At 41.0% G+C, this 20,678-nt stretch overlaps 1 protein-coding gene across 2 annotated transcripts in view; it reads right to left on the bottom strand.

Annotated features, from left to right (window-relative positions):
* CD2AP (CD2 associated protein) overlaps positions 1-20,678 on the bottom strand; it is an 88,264-nt gene that overhangs the window by 36,067 nt on the left and 31,519 nt on the right. For both annotated transcript variants that reach the window (XM_076332669.1, XM_076332670.1), the window contains exons 3-4: positions 7,986-8,139; positions 3,587-3,687 (exon numbers count right to left, since the gene is read on the bottom strand). In XM_076332669.1, the coding sequence (XP_076188784.1) occupies positions 3,587-3,687; positions 7,986-8,139 (255 nt within the window). The remainder of the gene's footprint in view (positions 1-3,586; positions 3,688-7,985; positions 8,140-20,678) is intronic.

Here is a 20,678-nt window from a genome sequence, read left to right as displayed (position 1 = left end):
TGGAACGTTTATCAGGAATTCCCCACAGTCCAAAGCAGAACAAGCAAAAGCTGGGCATGCATCGGTGAAGGTGTAAAACAATGCCAGAAGACTGAGTAAGAATTGTGCTCTTCAAATTTATGAACAGTTTTCAAAATGTCTTAAATAAATCAAATGTATTTGCCTAATGAGCACTACTTAAAAATGGTAATTAAGATAAATTTTCAAAATATTTAATTTCAACTGCTCTGTTTTGGGGCTGGAAAGCTGGTTTTAGATAAGAAAGAAAAGCAACAGGGAAAACCAAAACAACAGCAGTTGTTTACATTATCTTTTTTTAGCCTTGTTTTGTAGGTTCACTACGCCTGACACACAGGCATAGTTTTTAAACGCTAGCCTACCTCCAGGCAACCAGAACGCATGCAAAACCTGGCAGCTACAGAGACAGACAGGCAATGAAAAGAGCACTGTTATTTTTAAAGACATCCTGGTGCTCAAATATAGCTTTGCTGTGGATGGTTCAAATTCAGACTCCGGTCCTCTGAAACAAATTTTAAGCATAGATCCCTGACAAGTGGTGACCAGGCTCCGGCACCTCGTGCTTTACAAAATACATCACAGAAAACTAAAATTCAAATGCCTTGACTCACCCATACTACACCCAAGAGCCATAAGAAAGGGACTTTTAATGCTTACGATACAGAAAGCGACTCAACCGTCTATTTATTCTTCTGCCAAGAAATATGGTCAGCAAAGCACTTTACAGACTTGCAAGGCAAAGCGATGCCAGTTCAGAGACAGACAGGAATAAAACAAATTTCTTGAGTGTACTTGCTTCAGCCTCCTCACCACACTGTCTTTAAAAAACCTGACTATATACAAACTGTATTACCAGAAAAGGTATCTTTAATCGATATTAATAAACAGGTTAAAGAAGTTCTACACGCTTTGGTGGAGAGCATCTGCACATCTCTGGGTGCTAGCAACACAGATGACAATTTCACAACTCATCTTCCATTTCAAAATCTTACCACGTGATACAATTTCCACAAGAGGGAGTTACAGCTCTGGTACGCACATCGGTACTTTTTTCTTTTTGAGTGTGAATTCCATCAACTTATTTCTATAAGATGAGGAAATCTCAGACTTCTAAACAAGGGGGGGGGGGGGGAAGGCTGAAACAAGCAGTTTTGCCAACCTGATATTTTTTTTTTTTAATAAAAATTCCGCTAATTGAGTCATGAATTTTGATTATGCTTGATAACACAGCATGCAAATACTACAAATGTAATACTACAAAAATAAATCTGCTATTTAGTGCTGCATCTGACAGGGGGAAGATATGAAGGAGAAACAAGAGTTTTACAGCAATGATACAGTTATTATGTGCACTTTGTCGTGTGTTTTGCACGCAAAACTCACATGTTCTATAAACAAAAAACCCTGTGGATTCAGCCAGCACATAGCACAAGGGCCTTCTTCCCTAAAAGCTACTTCTGATCCTTGTAGCCTGCTCTCTTCAATATTAGCCATTTAATTTCTGAACCCATCTGCCTCCACCTTTGATTTCATGATCAGTAGTGTCAGTTGTAACTACTCAATTTATGAAAACAATTGCAAGGGCTAAATACTGAATTATTCTCAGGTAACTGGCAGAACCGATCCCCTTGTGGAGTTGATTTTACCTTATTTTCCCCACGAAAAAAGTGACCAAATTATCTTCCATTGAAGTAACAGTTACAAGTTATCTGCATATATATATAAATAGCATCTTTTAGATATAAATGGAAGCAAAGATCGCCTCACAGTAGTGAAGACAAATTACCTAAGACAAATTATCCCAGTATATTGCACAACCAATGGATGGTATTTTCTACCATTCTTCACATTTCTGGTCCATCAGTACAGTTTTGTGAAGCAGACCTAGCCTACACCTGTCAAGTCTATTCTAGACCATCATGAAAACAATGTGCAAAGAGCTCTGTGCTAGTAGTTAGCTGCAATATTTTTCTACCTGGTAGCATTTGCCTAAAAATTTGATTAACGTTTTTTCTCAGAAGTAGCAAAGGCTGGGTACTACAAATATGTATTTTCAAATCACTAGGAAAGGAAGAAGCATGGGGACTGATCAAAAAAAAGTTAAAGGAATAAAATAAAATCCATGTCTCCTTAAGAAACCAGATGAGGAAATGCTTTGATCTTTTTATTCTGTTTGGCTATTTGGTCATCTCTGATACATCACACTGAACACCCCTCCCAAAATAATTCCAGATGTTGACATGTGCGACCCAAAACAGCAACTTCTGCAATAGTTTACTGCACATGCTCTCTCTTGTAAATGCTCACGCACGACCAAAGTCATGACTGCTGTGTACAGGCACTATCCACAGATTAAACCGGTGAGGTTATCCAGGAGCACTCCTTTACAAAACATCCACACACAATGGTATTTATGAAACTGTGATTTTAGCGAGCAGGTTTTACAAGTCACTTGCTCTGTTTATTCGAAGATAAATTCTAGAAGTCACTAGTGCAAATGCATCTAAAAGCATAACTTTTTCCTTGCTAGCAGAACAGAAAAGTCCTTTCTGGCAACTGTCTGGATCCTGGAGAGTTAGCACTCTCTTCAAAAGAGGTCATGCATCTGAAAAGACACAGTCTCAAAGCTACTTAAAAAGCACCACCAGACACATGGCTAGAAAGAAAGGTTCGATCTTCTCCTTCCTCCGACTCTCAGGGAGGTAATAAGAAGAGATGGCACCTGTGAAGGTCCGAGCACACCGTGCAGAAGTTTTCCACCTAGTTCTGAAAAGGTTCCTTCCATGATCGTTCTGATCTTTTCCACAAGTTCCCCGACAGATTCAGCTCTTTTAAGAGACACTCCTTCCACATATTCAAGCATCCCACAACACAAGTTGCTATTGAACAGAACAGATATCAAGGAAGCATGTAGGTAGGAAAAGAAAAGAATCCCCTACCCCTAAAGCCCCTCTCAGATACATGGGCCATTGCCATCAAGTTCTGAACATCAAGACAGATCTTTACATTTCCTACCCAGGGGAAAATGAAGGCAATAGAAATAACAGCATGTTGCTGAGTGCATTTTAATGTTCCATATTTTTGTGCAAGTGAGTTGAAGTATATTATACTACAGGTACGGGTTTTTGTACTGAATACTGTTACTATTGGTTCAAAGCTTTTAATGACTTCACAAGAAAGGACAAAACTGGAAAATCAGGTCAAATAACATTTTTCACCTAAATCAAGTTAGGGTATGTCAACTTAAGGGAAACTGGTCAAACAGTTTTAGCATAAGCATCCTAAAAGTGAGGATCACAGAGACAGGGCCAAAGAACAGGAAAAGACTTTTGAAAAAGGAATCAGTTTAATAGATCACAATTTATTGCTGCAATGATCAAATACTTCCCCTAAACATCTAGTGTTCATTGATCCTGAGAGAAAGAAATCCTAAACTATTAGCTTCAGCTTCAAAAACACTACTTCCCATGCTATTTTTCCAACATCCTTGTAATTCAAGTAATCAGCCAAAAAACCAATTTGACTTTTGGCCACATAAAGAGACAATTGGCTCTCTAAAACAGCTTACCTCTTCATTGATGTCAATCACATCCCCCAGCCTGAGTTCCAGCTCATCCTCGTTCTGCGGGATGTATTCAAAGAGCACTTTGCACTGCCGTTTCTTGGACCCTGATTCAAAGGAAATGGCAAAAGTAAGAACGCTTGCAAAGGAAAACTAGTTTTTCCTACACTCAGCTCCTGAGGATCAAATCTGACCAGAACACCCATAAGCCATCCCAAAAAGTGATGTAGCTTTTGCTGCTGGTTTTCCAGTTTGCTTGGGTCACTTTAGGCTAGCAAGCTGTATCTTAGACAGAGCTTGAAAGCCATCAAGCTTCACAGACTGCCAATTACAAACACACACTACCCTGCCAATTACCAACATGCTATAAAAAAAACACGTTGACACAAGCAAGTCAGATAAATCCCCAGTACAATGATTTTCTAGCTATTTCCTGACTGAAATCTGCAAGAATGACAACCACTGCCAGTGGCAGTGTTAGCACTTGCTTGGAAGAAAATGTGCAAGTTTGAGCCTCCAGTCTTTAAGCAATCCTGAAAGAAATAACAAATGTTTTGTTCTGCACAACACTGAACTGCCGATAGCCTTTCTGCCCTCTAACAAAGACCTTGCTAACTACAGGTCTGAGGTAATGCTAACATTTGCTCGGCTCATATTTCAAAATCCAAACTCATTTTTGTCTATGAATGCAAAAAACCTCTTTTCTCAGCACCAGTAAGGAGTCAAGAAATTCAACCTAAGCTTCAATTAGCAGTGTTTGACAAAGGCAAAATCAAAATAAAGTGCAGTCTTTAGATGTTTGCCACATATCGTTAACGCTTTGCAGGCATTAAAAAGACAAAATGACATCCCGAGAGGGGAGAGCATTGAAGTGGCTTCCAGCAACCCCTCCAGCCAGAGCAGTGTGAACCTACATTGCCCAATTACGCTGCACATACCCTGGAGTGATGCTGCTACTGAACCCGGAGAGTTTAGGCTTTTCTCCTTCAAACAAGAGGCCATGCCTTCAGACCTTTTCCACAACAGAAGAGCTGGCACGCTTTTGAAGGCAATTGTCATCCTGAGGTATGACCCACACGTGCTCCCTTATCCTCCTCAAAAACAGTTTAAGTGAAAATATCAATCAAAAGCTTGAAGTGGCAAAGCTTAATCTTGTAGGAGCTGTGTAATTCCCATACTCTCTCTTATACTTTGCAGTCCTTCCATACTCAAGCTTCAGCAATTAAGATTAGCTGGGTAAAAACATTTCAAAACACAGATACTGCCTCTAAGATTGATCCTTGTCTTACTATAGCAGTGTTGAAAGCCCAAAGTCAGACATTTAAAAGACCGCCACACCCACCGTCCTCAGTACAAAACCCACCAGGCATCTGAGTAATATTTAGCATCTAAAACTTCTCAGAAAGGACTCACCAAATCAAGAATTTTCTACAGGCTGGTATATGGTCTGTGCTCTAAAGAGCTTTTAAAAAGGGGCAGGAAGCAAATAAACCAAAAGTATGAAGCTCTATGGGTTATTTCTAATAACACATAATTGCCCACATAATACACCTTTCTTTTAACTCCACTGAAACTCATACATCAGCCAAGAGGGATTGTTAGGTTAACAATAATTTTAATAAACGGTTCACTGGCCTTTACTACCTCCTACAGCGCTTTCAGGGCTCCTCCTTTGTATGAGATTAACTGATACCAAAAAAAGGCAAATTAAAAAGTCACGGCCATTTGGTATAAATCTGATCTGAGCATTCCTTTTCATATTGTAATTCTGTCTAAATGGGGAAGAGGGGGAGAAAAACCCACAGATACATTTCACATCCAGACCTCTCTCTTACCTGACGTCTGTTTTCAGTGATACCGAGTTTAGGAAGTACTGCCTTTCAGATTTGAAAAATCCCTAGATTAACCTAGGAAGCTAACCAAACGGCTCAGAAAACACCAGTCCAGCTTCACGAGGTGCTGCAGGACTGCTGGGCTGGCAGCCCCCAGGCAATTCTGTCCATTTCCAAAACAACTTGTATGGCTTCAGGTTTTATTTGTTTTGTACAAGGTAAACCAAATTTAGCCCTTTGTTGCCATAATTTAGCACACCTTCTGTATTTTCCTTTTCCTGAATAAAGGCAGCCATCTAACTGATAGGAATACTGCCTGCAGCTTACTACTCACCCGATATAAAATGCCTGAATTCAGCGAGAGCTGCACATGAGAACAATGCAAGGGACTTCCCAGGCAGAGACAACCTCACCGCACACTAGAAACTTGCTATTAAAGAAGCTTAACTTTGTTTTTAACATTGTAAACCTCATTTTACCCGGTTAGGAACCAGAAACGGAAAGACGACTAAGCACTGGAAACCTTTTGAAGGGAGTGAGCAATTGCCCAGGCACAGAGCAAACAGGATCTGCAAGAGCTGTTTAAACAGTCTTCCAGGAAAGAGGGAACAGCACGTAAAATGGAAACACAGAGATTGTCGTTGCACCAGGTAAACAGTTGTGCGCTTAAAGGAAGGTGCTTGAACACCATTTTCCTCTAGGAGGACGAGACCAGCCAGAGCACTTCAGAGTGACACCAAGTTGTACCTGCTACCCTGGTGTCGTGGTCTAACCCCAGTCAGCAACTGAGCACCACACAGCCGCTCGCTCACCCTCCCCCCCCACCAGGGGGATGGGGGAGAGAATCAGAAGGGTAAAAGTGAGAAAACTTGTAGGTTGAGATAAGAACAGTTTAATAATTGAAATAATAATCATCATCATAAATTGTAAGGGGGGGGGGGGGGGGGGCGGAGAACGGGACAGGACACCAAAAAAAAAAACCAAAACACAAGTGATGCAATTGCTCACCACCCAATGACCAATGCCCAGCCAGTCCCCAAGCAGCGATCGCTGCCCCCTGGCCAACTTCCCCCAGCTTATATACTGAGCATGATGTCACATGGTATGGAATATCCCTTCGGCCAGTTTGCGTCAGCTGTCCTGGCCGTGGTCCCTTGCAGCTTCTTACGCACTTCCTCACTGGCACAGCACGGGAAGCTGAAAAGTCCTTAGTATAAGCACTGCTTAGCACAACTAAAACATCAGTGTGTTATCACATTATTCTCATGCTAAATCCAAAACACAGCGCTGTACCAGCTACTAGGAAGAAAATTAACTCTATCCCAGCCAAAACCAGGACACCTGGCCACAGCCACACAGCCACCAGCATGAAGACAAGACATGCTGAATACGGGATCGTTCCAGGGTTAGGGAGGCCAGAATGAATAGCTGACACCTGAACTGGCATCAGATCATGTTCATAGAATCACAGAATCCTACAATATCTCGAGTTGGAAGGACCCACAAGGATCATGTTGATTCCCTTTCAGAGCCTGGCTGCATTAATCTAGGAACAACATTAATCTTTCAGGCTACGTTTTCAAAAGCCTGCTGATGCAAACATCTAACAGGCACATACGCGCTGTTGCCAATATGCATACACAGATCAGATTCATTAAAAAGTAATTTTGAAGGTAACATCCTTAGTTGCCTAGAAGGTTTCAACAAAGTTGTAAATCTGGTGGTCCCATTTCAGGGCTTTAGAAGACGACTAGTGCCTCTTCTCCTTTTATGGGCAAAAACTCAAAGCATAAACATACCAGAAACAGTAAGTTCTGAATTCTTTCTTTTAAAAAAGCAAGCTTAAATCATAAATGCCTGTAATCTCTTGTAAGAGAGAGGAAGCCAGTGTCTGTTGTAAGACTGAGGTGTCCAAATCCAAATCACATAGCAATTTTCTGGATGCAGGGAATGCCATTTTCTACTCTATGTTTCAGTCACCTTGCTTTAAATACTGGCATTAAAACATAGAAACCACAGATACCAAGGCACCAAGTCCGTACTCATGAGCATCCTGCGGGCTGCAGTTACAACCAAAGGAAGACCACTAGTTTTTCTTAGACACCACTAACTCCACCTTATTTCACACTAGAAGCGAGCCTACCAAACAAGAGGAACCTGAACTACAGAGTGCTTCCTTGTCAAAGCCTTGAATTTGTAGCAAAACTTTTATGTTTAGAAGAAATGACCACAGGAAGACTTTTGATTATCATGAACAGGCCTGCAGCTCTCATTCAGGTACCTGACAATACAAGCAGAGCTTACATAAAGCTACAGAGTAACTCTGGAATCTGGATGGGGTCTAAATCCTGTTCTCAGGAAAATTCATCCCTATTGCTGCTGTTAAGAACTACATACAAGCTTTCTGCCCACGCATTCAGGAGCGGAATTTGGTTTAGAATCGAAGTTTTTCCTCCTATGTCTCTAGTTTTCTGCACAACCTTAAAACTAAGTCAGACATTAAATAATTCGTATTTATTAAAAAAATGCACATCAGCAGCTTACACAATTGAAGGAATGGAAAGACTACATACTCTTCTTGAAGCTTTTGGATGGGGGATGAGGCTGAAATCCTCCTGCTGGAAGCCCATAGCTGCTCATACGCTGCACAAGGCTGGCTACATTGCCAGATTTCTCCCTCCTGACTGGTACGGCATCATCCTTGGGCTCTACATCCTTCTTAACTTCCTGAAACAAGAGATTTAAAAGACTGAGAGGCCGTTTAAATTACCCAAGAGGTCAGTGTTTTTAGACAGGCATTCCATAGACTAACAGATTTCAGGTACTTACCATTTGGTGTGTAACGATGTATTATACTCAAAAATCATGGCATCTGCACCTAAACATACTAAAGGCCTTAATAAACTTGACCCTTCCATACAATCATGTTAGTAAACAGGTAAGCTGATGTGCTGAGAAAATTCAGAAACAGGGGCAGTATTTTAGCCATCTGCTCTAACCCTAAGAAAAGTAGCTTTGAGCCCAGAAGCCCCATATTACAACTCTTAACTCACAGCTCATACTTGAAAACATTTTTAAAAATATAAATATTACTTCAATGACAGACCTATAGGGTAGGGCACTAAATAAAATATTTTAGTACACAAAACTGTATTAGGTGATCATCTCTGCCTCAGAAAGCTCAAAGGTTGTTTACAGACAAGATGTAATCGTACTGCTGAAAGACACAAGTGGAAAAGAAAGAGAGATACAAGAAAGAGTGGGAGGAAGTGAGGGGAAAGGTGTACGAGGAAAGTAACAGACATCGTTTTTCTGATAATTGTCTCCCACCTTCCTATCTTTCCAAATTAAGGTGTTAGCATTGGAATTGAATGTGTCAATCAAGACTAAGAAGCCTATAAATAAGAAAGCATCAGTTCTTGACAGAAAAGGCCATGCACGCAGCAGTTACTCTCCTGCATCGGCTCATTAAATGATATTCCACCGGAGAACAGATACTCTGAAAGAAGGAAATCATCGCTTTGCACAAGAAGAAACCCATTAAGTCAGATCAATGGCTCATCTAGTGCAGAACACAGCTCCCAGCAGCCGCAATCCCAGACGCTCTTTGGAAAGCTAGCCTGCAACGCAGATCCTCCCACATTCCCAGAGCACCCATAAGGGTTTCATTAGGGAGATACATCCCCTCCTCTCTCCCTTTCATGTCTGCGGATGAAGCTGTCTAATCCTTGTCTGCCTCCACAGCTTCCTTGGGGATAGACACCAGATATTCACTCTCTGCTATGTAAAGAAGCTCCTCCCTCCCATCTGCTTTAAGCTGACACCTTACGAGTGCCAGTGTGCGCTCCCCACCACTGCATTTAGTTTATCACTACCTCCACGGCTGTGTAAACCTTGATCATATCCCCCCTTGGCTTTAACCTCTCAACTGAAGAGTCCCACCCTTGTCAGCCCCCATCTCACCAGGCAGCTGCTCCATCCCCTTAAACATGTCCCCATCCTGGTCTCAATAGATCTGATAACACCTGGCATCCTGCCGGTGTCTTGGGCTGTCGCTGCACCCAGAGCTGAGGATTTCTGAAAACTGAAAGCCGCACTACCAGATATTCATGAGCTGATGCTCAAGTCTCAGCTGGCAGTTCCCTGTAGGCGTGGTATGGATTACCTATTCTTATACACATTACTTGGTATTTACCTACCTTCAAGCTCACCTGCCACCCCTTTTTGCCTGCTCAGCTCCTTGCCAACAGCATGGCATTGGACTACATAAGAGTTTAATAGCACTCACAGAATGGGAGTGTCTGCTGTTAAATCCCCTCTCCAGATGACTGCAGATGCTGAACAAAGCCAGTACCACAACCAGGTCTTGGGGGATCCCATCGCTGACCCTCCTCTATCCTGACAAGTCACTGACAAGTCCTTTGCTTCTTATTCTTTAAGCAACTTCCAATCCATAAAAGAATTTTTCCTTCAGTCTCAGAGCAACTTCATTCCTTCAATAACTTGATGAAAAACTTTATCATAAAGACTTTCTGAAAACCCAAGTGTGTTACATCCACTGAATCTCATGCGCCTGTGTGCTTAGCAAGTCCCTCAAAGCCCGTCAGCTTTCCCACCACCACAGCATTACCATGTCTTGAGGAAAGCAAAACACCCATAAGTACTTTGCAGCTTTTTGTGATCCACTTCAAAACAATTCTTGCATCCATCAACAGTAGCCACTGGTTAACAACTCCACTAGTTATTTCAGCTACAGCTGCAATAAAATATTTAATAATATTGAAAACAATATTGGCCATATATATATACACACACACTCTCGTATTAATGCTGTGTGAACTCTTAAACATGAGCTTTAAGACAACAAAACCCATGCATTGATGAAATGCCAAAAAATGAGAAGCATATTCAACAGGACCTCTCCGGTGCCTTCTGGAACATTAAAACCCAGGCTACTTACTGCAGCTGTCCAGCTGGAAAACAGCAGGTCTGGAAAGCTACTGATGCTTTCAAACAAACTACGAACCTCAAGTCAAACAGTCCAAAGCACCTTCCTATTTCCCGAAAGAGCAGAGCAAGTCAAATAGGCCAGACTACAGACAGCACAATTTATCTTCCCACTTCATCTACATTACATAAAGAGGCTTTCAGAAAACAGGTGAGTAGTTCCTGCTGTTACTCTCCTTCATCCGCAGACACTTCTGCCCTGGAGATCTTAGTTCTGCTGAGATCCCATCTTCCAAGTCAAAAAAAGCGCTCCAGAATAGCACAGCATCATGTCTACCTCCCATTTGAGTAGACATCCCACATTTCAAAGACTTCGTAATTCTCAGTCTTATAGATGTTTTTTGGCCAGTTACTTGCAAGTCTGCTAAACCATGAGGAATTAAATTTGGCTACAGCTGAAAAGTTTGCCACCTGCAAAACACCTTTCTAGCTGCCTTACTGACAAGGCCATTGTGCTCAACTGAAAAACATACTGGCACTTGAAAACTTGCCTAGCGTGGATATGTCCCTGGATCTTTAAAATTATAATCTTTTGCTATGCAACTTATACAGCCTCCAAAAGCTTCCACCTGCTCCAGGAACTAATACTTCCCCAGTTAACTGGTTTCTCAATTGTAACGCGCTCTGGTGAAGAGTCAGCTCCAGGCTCCTTCCCCAGGTTTGCACTTCGCACAAGACTTCAGAAGTGGCTGCTGCAATAATTTTGTGAAAAGCAGAGATGCAAAAGAGAAGTGGGGAAGACATACACAGGCAGCCTGGTCAGAAACATGACCTACTTCTAATAAATTTAAAAAAAAAAAAAAGAAAAAAAAACCACAAACCACTTCCAAATGCTAGAACAGGCTGTAAGGTAAGCATCACCTTTGTCAGTAACTTCTAGTACAATATTGTGGTTTAACCCCAGCCGGCAACTAATCCCCACACAGCCGCTCGCTCGCTCCCCCCCCCCGGCAGGAGGGGGGAGAGAATCGGAAGAGCAAAAGTGAGAAAACTCGTGGGCTGAGACAAAGTCTAATAGGGAAAGCAAAAGCCGCACACGCAAGCAAAGCAAAACAAGGAATCCATTCACTCCTTCCCATTGGCAGGCAGGTGTTCAGCCATCTCCAGGAAAGCAGGGTTCCATCACGCGTAACGGCTACTTGGGAAGACAAACGCCATCACTCCAAACATCCCCCCCTTCCTTCTTCTTCCCCCAGCTTTATATACTGAGCATGACGTCATCTGGTGTGGAATATCCCTTGGGTCAGTTGGGGTCAGCTGTCCTGGCTGTGCCCCCTCCCAACTTCTTGTGCACCCCCAGCCTACTCGCTGGTGGGGTGGGGTGAGAAGCAGAAGAGGCCTTGACTCTGTGTCAGCACTGCTCAGCAATAGCAAAAACATCCCTGTGTTATCAACACTGTTTCCAGCACAAATCAGCCCCATACTAGCTACTATGAATTAACTCAACTCTATCCCAGCCAAAACCAGCACATACAGAAAACATACTTTTAAGTCCAGCAGTAGTATCAAAGGCAGAAAAGTAATTGATAGGTTACAAACAACAGGAAATTATTTGAGACAAAAGCAGTGGCCACAACAAAAGACCAAAGAAAGACCCAAAGATGAAAGGAGGAATGCTTGAGCGACTTTCTTGCCTGGCTTGAGTCAGTAATTGAAGTGGTGACAGGTAGGAAATACTCAAAGTCTAACACAAGACTAGCAATGGCAAATATAACAAAAAATATAGTGGAATGAGAGTTATTTTAGATCTTATCTTTTAATCTGTGAGCAACAGTTATATGAAGAAAATCTTGCAAACAGATTCAAAGGCTGAAGATTTATTTAAGAATTTCATTAGCAGAAACCAGAAAGAACGATCAGGTACTGGGAGAGACTGGTACCACCAGACCTTCCTAATACAGCTAAGATATGAAGGTTGAATACTTCAATACACAGTTAAAAGAAATCTTCCTAATCTAAGATATATAAAAGGAAAGAGGATGCAAGGAAAAAAGCAAGATGCCTATGTGAAAAAACAGGAGCAGAGACCTGCAAATAATCAGAAACGATTTGCAATAAATAGACATGGGTAAAGAACTGATGCCAGCCACGCTTAAAAGAGTGGATGGTGACATTTTACTTCACATATCCGAAAGCACACTGTGACCATAGCGTCAAGTGAAGCTGCTTTGCAACAAGGGGAGGAAAAATAACCTCTCAAGAGTCTACCGCTACAGCAACCAGTGATAAATCTAGTTTTGACAAAGAACTGCAGAAGAAGGGGTCAGTAAGCACTGCATGGATAAGCCAACAATTGCTTTCTCCATATTTAACCTACTAACCTTTAGAACATCCTTGTAAAGTAAGGACTATTTTTTTTTCTTCTTGTTAAAGATGAACTGCAGCGTTAATTATCCTTCCTTAGGGCATTAAAAACCACATTAAATCCAAACTAAGTTAAAGCAAATTCAGGAATCCCTGGTCTCCACACCCACAGGCAGTCCACTATACCACAAACCTGTATTTCACATCAGTCCTCTAACAGTAGGAAACTGCTCTAAAGTTCATTTTCAAAAGCACACATCAGGATCCTCTGACGTATGTACCCATCACCACTGCCAGCAATCTCACCCTGAGCATCATCATGACGACTCTCTGACATTTTGGACGTTAAGATTTTACAAAGGAAGGAATTTCTAAACAAGACACATATCGGTTTGGATCTCTGAAAACCAACACTAATCGATGCAAACTTTAATACATGCACATTAATAACGTTCATAAGAGTCTGCAATTAACATTAAACGTTAATAAGAGTTTACAATTTTTACATCTCTGCCCAAACAGCTGGCCTGAATTTCAGTGGTTGGAAAACGACACTGCCCACAGATCTCATCTCCAAAGTACCACTATAACCAACCTGAACACGCCCAAGACTCCTATTCATTGGCTTCACAACAAGTAAGGCATTTTTCTTTCTTTGTTTTTGTTGTTTGTTAAGTCAGCCTCGTATATCCAAACTAACAGACAGAGTCTGTGCTGTGACAATACCAACAAAAAAAACTCCATGACACTTCAGCTTGTTTTGAGATGAGGCCACCACCAGCTGCCAGCCAGCAAAAACGAAATGAAGATCTGACATTAACTGCAGCTGGAAATTTTAATATTTTTATTATGCCAGTCTGCTGCAGTTCAAGGCTTGTCAGTGTTTCCATTAGCAACACAGATTTTATGCATTTGTGACTTGGCAGTAGAAGGTCAATACAGACTGTCTCTTGGCATAAAACACACTCAACTGGGAAGTAACCACCCAGTCTTTCTGTTACAGACTACAGCACTAGTCATAAAGGTTTGAAGTTTTCATAAGCTCCACTAAACGCGTACTTCACAACACTTAGAAAATTTGCCGAAATCACTACAGGCCGATATGCAAAGATGCGTATAAATCTAACTCAATGGCAAAAAAGATTGGAGTGATCTTAAGGGGCTACTGTTAAACTGTGACAGGTGCAATTAAAACAGTTCGTCAGGGAAATGTATATATTTATATATATTAAAATCTCAAAATCATTCAGGTACAGCAACATGTGAAACAAGAATTATTCTTCTTTATACACAGACAAAAATCTAATGCATCTAAACTCATCTATAGCCTCATGATGCCTATTAAAATAAACAAATAAGCAGGCGGTCCTGACCTACTTTTTAAGCGAGCAAGCAAGCAACCTTCCCACCATCAGCCGCGTGCCCATGCATCACTCCAGTGGGGACAGCAGGATCCTCCCCACTTCCCTCGCCAGAAGCGAAGAGCACTAAAATCAGCAGGGCACTGGAGATAGAGAAAGCGGGTCAGATCATCTGAAAGGACATGAGCAATAGACAGTTATAAATATGAAGTCTATTCCTGAATTACAGTGCACAGAAAAGTTCATTATCCAGCAAACCTAAATACTTAGCTAGATTCTTCAAGCATAAATATTAAGACTTTAGCTGCCCATCTCCTTCTATATATATCATTATACCAAGAACAATCATCTTTAGACTTTTTACATTATTTCCACTGTAAACTACAAAACATCAGCTTGTACAAAAGCAACGCGCATTTCTGTTATTGGCTGAGTACATTTTAAAGCAAGATCTCATGGAGCAGTAAATGGTCTCAATCTCTAAAGAGGCCGAGATGAAGAATACACAAAGGTAAACATCTGAGCCTCCACATACGATTCTCTCATCCCTTTTCCCCTTTTTTCATCTCTTTCCCTCCCCATCAGAACAGCAATAAAGAACCCATGAACTCGTAAATTAAGTTTATGATTCATATTTTACTGGGCAGAAAACAAGGAAGTCAGAATTGAACCTATCACTTATTTTAGGGGAAAGGGAGGAATTGGAAGCTTGTGGTAAGTCTAGAGGCAATAGTTTTGTTCACACAAGTTTGTCTTCTTCCCCTCACAGCCTGCAAAACCCTGTCACTGAAGAATCCCAGAATCGTTTGGGTTGGAAGAGACCTTAAAGATCATCTAGTTCCAACCCCCTTGCCGTGGGCAGGGACACCTTCCACTAGACCAGGTTGCTCAAAGCCCCATCCAACCTGGCCTTGAACACTTCCAGGGATGGGGCATCTACCACTTCTCTGGGCAACCTGTTCCAGTGCCTCACCACCCACATTTTTTCCAGAATTTACCAGAATTTTTTCCTGGTATCTAATCTAAATCTACCCTCTTTCACTTTAAAGCCATTACCCTTTGTCCTGTCGCAACAGGCCCTGGTAAAAAGTCCCTCTCCAGCTTTCTTGTAGGCCCCTTTCAGGTACTGGAAGGCTGCTGAAGGTCTCCCTGGAGCCTTTTCTTCTCCGGGCTGAACAACCCCAACTCTCTCAGCCTTTCTTCACAGGAGAGGTGTTCCAGCCCTCTGATCGTCTTTGTGGACCTCTTCTGGACTCGCTCCAACAGGTCTGTGTCCTTCTTATTTTGGGGGCCCCAGAGCCGGACACAGTACTCCAGGTGGGGTCTCACCAGAGCAGAGTAGAGGGGCAGAATCCCCTCCCTCGACCTGCTGGCCAAGCTGCTTTGGATGCAGCCCAGGATACGGTTGGCTTTCTGGGCTGCAAGCGCACATTGCTGGCTCATGCTGAGCTTCTCATCCACCAACATCCCCAAGTCCTTCTCCTGTGTGACTACATAAATACATATAAAAATCTGTACAGCTGCATACAGATGAGATATTGTCAGCCATAATCTGTTCAAGTGCAATGAAACACCGTGGTTCCTGGAACACAAAAATCTTCACAAAGCTAATTATTTAAGCATCCATTTCCTCTCGCATTTACAGTCTTAGTTACAGCAGCAGACAGGCAGGCACAGGGCAGCTTTAACAGCTCCAGTCTCTTAAATCTAAGATATCCCACATCCTTGCATTTTGCCAATGCCTCCTCCTTGAACAGAAAACATGTTTTCTCATCCTTAATGCAGGCGCCCACAGAGGCAAAATATTTAATAAAGGCAAAGAAAGATTAATAATTTGCAGCTATTCCTATCTGCCCCATTCCTTTGCCACACTTGCCATGAACTAAAAAGGGACAGATCAAGACAATTTATGAACCAAAATAGCTGAGAAGCTCCTGAGCTCTTTCCCTGGAGCATTCGGAGGTCAGAGCAAGTTGCTTGACAGAATTGCTCAGCTGAGAGAGGCCTCCGACTCCCCAGAGGATTAAACGTTATTATTGAAAATAGAAACAAATCACTTTAAAGATGAAAGTAGTTACCATCTGAAGAATGGACAAACTTGATAACCTTTGTTTTGCAAGACAAATTACCTCCTGGGCAATTTAACATGTGTCACAGGTTGATTTTTTTGGGCCTAATTTATGGCCGAAGTACGGACCATTTAAAAATAAACCCAGTGATTTACTGTTAAGGGCTGGCCTGATCAGGCTGAACCAACAGTAAGGCAGGATCACTCCTCATCTTTGCCTCTTCCAAAACTGAAGTTGCTTCATATTCTGACTGCTGTACACGGCAGTCAAAGGCATTTCTGTTCAAGACGAAGGTTAGAAAAAAGTTTCCAGCTGACATGAATCCCCAGCAGTTTTCACAGGAGCTACAGACGCATACTGCTATGGAAGCGACGGTTGCTGTAGTTCTTCAACACAGCACTCTACTCACTCAAAGGCCATTATCATCTGAGCATGGCTTTGGAAATTCCCCTAAATGTTTCTTATGAGAGTTTTACGCAGTACTATCCATTTACATCTGAAAGTTTTCACGTGCTTTAAACATGACAGTACAGAAAGCAAGGATGCAAAGTCCGGTAGATAATCTTATCCACTTATCCACCAAGCAGAATTTCGTAAGTGGTTGGAGAAGTATTTTGAGAAAGTTGAATTATTAATATTTGTGCCTGCTGCAGATTTAAATCAGAACTTCTAACTTTTTCCCCCAAGAATAAAATATAATTAGCTACAGAAGTGACTCAAGCCAGGCTCACACTTCTCCAGTTTGCAGACAGAAACCCAGTGTTTCCTTCTATTAAATCACACCCACATCACGTCACTCAGCATGAAGTTTAACAAGTTACCAATATTTTTACATCTGTTAGAATCTATGCTAAATATAGATCATATAATCACACTACCTCCCTGTTAGGAAGAAAGGCATCATCAATAAGGCAATCCTTCTCACACTACATAACTCGTGGAATAAGCAGGATCTCTGGGAAGCATAAAAAAAAATTACTGAGTCACTTCAGACTTACAGACTAAAACTTGAGCCATTGAATAAATGTAATATTTGAAGGTGAAGGACAGGCAAACAACTGGACTTTCCTAAATAAGGAAAACTCATCTCTACAGAGGGAATGTAGAAGCAGGCTTGGAATTTCAGATCTTGATATAGCTTTTATATATATATAAATATAATAATTATTATACATGCCTTTTTTTAATATATATATAAAAATAATTAATTTTTATTGTGGAGAACTGCATACCTGTAAAGCTTGTGCCAAACAAGTGTCAAAACAGATTCTGATCTGAGGTCTTGTTAATATTTACAAAATACGAGAGACCTAAAAACGTGTAACGTCTTAGCATCCTAAGAAGCTTTTGCCAATGTTAAAAAGACTCTTTCCATATGCTTTCAACAAAGACCAAAGCCTAGATACAGAAAAGCACACAGTCAGATCACCAGGCCTACCAACAGTGAGGCAAAGAAACCTAAATTAACAGGAGTAACTAAAGGAAGCACAAATGTTTACATCAATGTCTCCCAACCATTTAATTAAGAAAAAAAGTTAGCCTTAAAATAGTTTGAAAAATAATACCTAAATAATATTTTATGGTGCTGCCACATTCACAGCCAGATAAAAACATCTTAAAGTGTTAATTGCATTTCTTTTCTATTCTACTTGCTTATACATATGACAATTTAATTATATTTCTTTTAATTGTTTTATAGACTAACAGTTAGTGTCCTGTCAACCACCAGCCACAAAACAGTACTTTAGATCAATGAAACCAAGAATCGCACGTGGCAGAGGGCAAGACATAGATCCAGCTCCTGCAGCACGTGGTGTTTTATCAAGCTTCCCACACAAGGGAAGGCAGGAAGACACATTTCCTTCCCTTCTCCCTGTTAAGTGCCTCTATTGCTGGTCCAGAGAAATGTGTGATCCATTAATCACTACAGGTCCACTTCAATGTTTAACTCATAACATCCCTTGTTCCTTCTCGCCATCATCCTGGCTTTCTGCATCCGCTGCCGTACTCAGCTTTCTTCTTTCCTGCATCCCTTTTCCAGGGCACCCATCTCTCTCCATTCCCTGTAAAACCTCCAGCACTTCACTCGTGGCCACCTCTGCACAAAGGTTAAAGCAAGTCAAAACATTGCCACACCTACATCCCATCACAACTCTTGCCTAAGACACAAAATTAAATGCTTATGAGATTTGCTGAATCAGGGCTAAAAATATAAACCTCAAAATCTCAGTGAAGATTAAAAGAGGTTTGAAGATTACATTTTATCAAAGATTCACATATTAACTAACATTTTTAACTAAAAACACATCTTGCTTTCTGCTGCTGTTTTATAAGGAGAGGGAGGTGACAGGGCACCTGCCAGTCATCATCAGTTTCTAACAGTCTGAAAGCTTATTACACCAAGTCTAAAGCTAATGTACTTACATACATACACTGAAATAATATTTTTAGTAAGTGAAAAGTACACAAAAAGCTTGTTAAGCCTAGCAAACATTTATCACATCTAACTGAGACCAGTTCATTGTAATAGATAGAACTCAGTGTTCAAGGAATGAAAACATACATTCAAAAATAAATTTAATACTGAAAACACTACAGTAGAGGAGAGCTAACTTCCCCCCTCCAAAATGATGACCCATTTAAAAAAAAAATATATATATATATTCACAAGTGGTACAAACGTTATGAGATGACAGGCCAGACGAGCTAGCCTCACGCAAGTTTAAGTTTCAAATTCACAAGTAGATTACTTCATTCAACCTCATAAAAAAGCAGAAGAACAGATTTAATATTAACTGTGTTCGGTGTACACACATGTTGATTTATTAGACATATGGCAAAGTACTAAAAAAACAGCGCTGGAATGCACACGGAGAGCCTCCCAGGGTGTAACAAACATTACACATTACATTACCTGGATAACTGACCTTTTTGGTATTATTACATATGCTAATTCCAGAGTGCATATTTATGGCTGTATTTTAGACTTCAGTATACAGTAAAGGTCTAAACTTAAAAGTAATTTTTCTGCACACATCCAGTCAGTTATCGCTGACCAAGACACTGGTGATGCTTTGTGGAGTTTACTCAATAAGGGTTGCAAATACCATCTGATGCAACACACCCTGTTTGCAAGCTTCCAGCCAGAGAATGGTTACCCTTCTCCGGTGCTCGGAGAGGAAGTTATAAAATTACACATAAATCAAGTGTAAAAACTAAATAAGGAAGGGCAAAAAAGCAGACTGTTTCATGTGGTTAAAGGAGTAACTACTTGTATATATACCTGTTGCCCCTTCCAGACTAGCTTGTGCAACAAACCATTACACCCAAACTGGGCAGCACTATGAGTATCCAGAAGTGTGCAGTTACAACAGGGCAACATCACAAGCCGATACGCCATTTAGAAAATGAGGTGCGTGTACAATCAAGAAACTTGAATCAGAGAGAATAATTAGCATATTAAGCAGGATTCACACAAGTCATTAATCACGTTTTATCCTGCCGTCCTTCGGAACAGTACCTCAAGTTCCCTGCCACACCAGTACTGCCACTGAGGCAAAGTTTAGGAGCTCTTTCCATTTCTCCCATGCTCTTAGCAACACAGTATTTTAAAATACAGAATATATAAATAGATTTTAAAATACTAAATATTAAAAGAAGCACCAGTGTTGTTTTCATTCTGTGTTCACATTCAGCCATGGAAGACTTCACGATACTACAGATTTTTACTCTTACAGTGAAACAACGATTTTCAAACGCAAACTGAAAACTTCTTGACAGGTGATTTTATTTTATTTTTTTAAACATTTTAAAGCATGGATGCTCATCTAGAACAGGGAAAGGGCCACATCATTTCATCAAATTTTCTGCACTTAAATAGTTAACTTCTGAGGAAAAAATTTGTGACATTTCAGATCTAACAGTCCATCAAGATAAGTAATTCATACAGCCACATAACTTTCTCATGCCATATCTTTACAACCAACATACCTGTACTGCCTTGGAATATGAAATATCACAGATCCCCAAGCAACACCGATATGGCAATAAAATCCCAGTGTAGACACAGTGACGATATGAAGAGACAACCTGGCACACAGGTGTCCACAAGCAGCTGTGTTGGCATAGCTGTGTCAGCCACAGCAGCTCTATGGTTCAAAGTCTCAGATTATCTGCAAGCTCAAACCAACCTCAAAACTTCGCTTCCCCCCCCCCCTTCATGCCAGATACAGTCAGTTTACAGAGGGAACTCACAGGATCGGGGCCCAACTGGTATAAACCCAAGCAGTCAATCCAGCGATTTGACCAAAAAAAAAAAAAAAAAAATCACAGGAATAAGAATAATCCATGATGAGCTCTGAATCCCAGCGACAACTCATATATGACTACATGCCTATACATATATATATATCTCAATATCAGTGCCACTGGCTATATCTGCCAGTGTTTTCAGCTGTTGTTTTGTTTGGGTTTTTTTAAATCTTATTTTTCAAAACAGTGGTTCCCCTTCATAAGCAAGGGTCAC

The sequence above is a fragment of the Aptenodytes patagonicus genome, chromosome 3, assembly GCF_965638725.1.
Source record: "Aptenodytes patagonicus chromosome 3, bAptPat1.pri.cur, whole genome shotgun sequence".
Classification (NCBI taxonomy): Eukaryota; Metazoa; Chordata; class Aves; order Sphenisciformes; family Spheniscidae; genus Aptenodytes; species Aptenodytes patagonicus.
The sequence above is the reverse complement of the archived record's forward strand: the minus strand, read 5'-3'. Positions and strand labels throughout refer to the sequence as shown.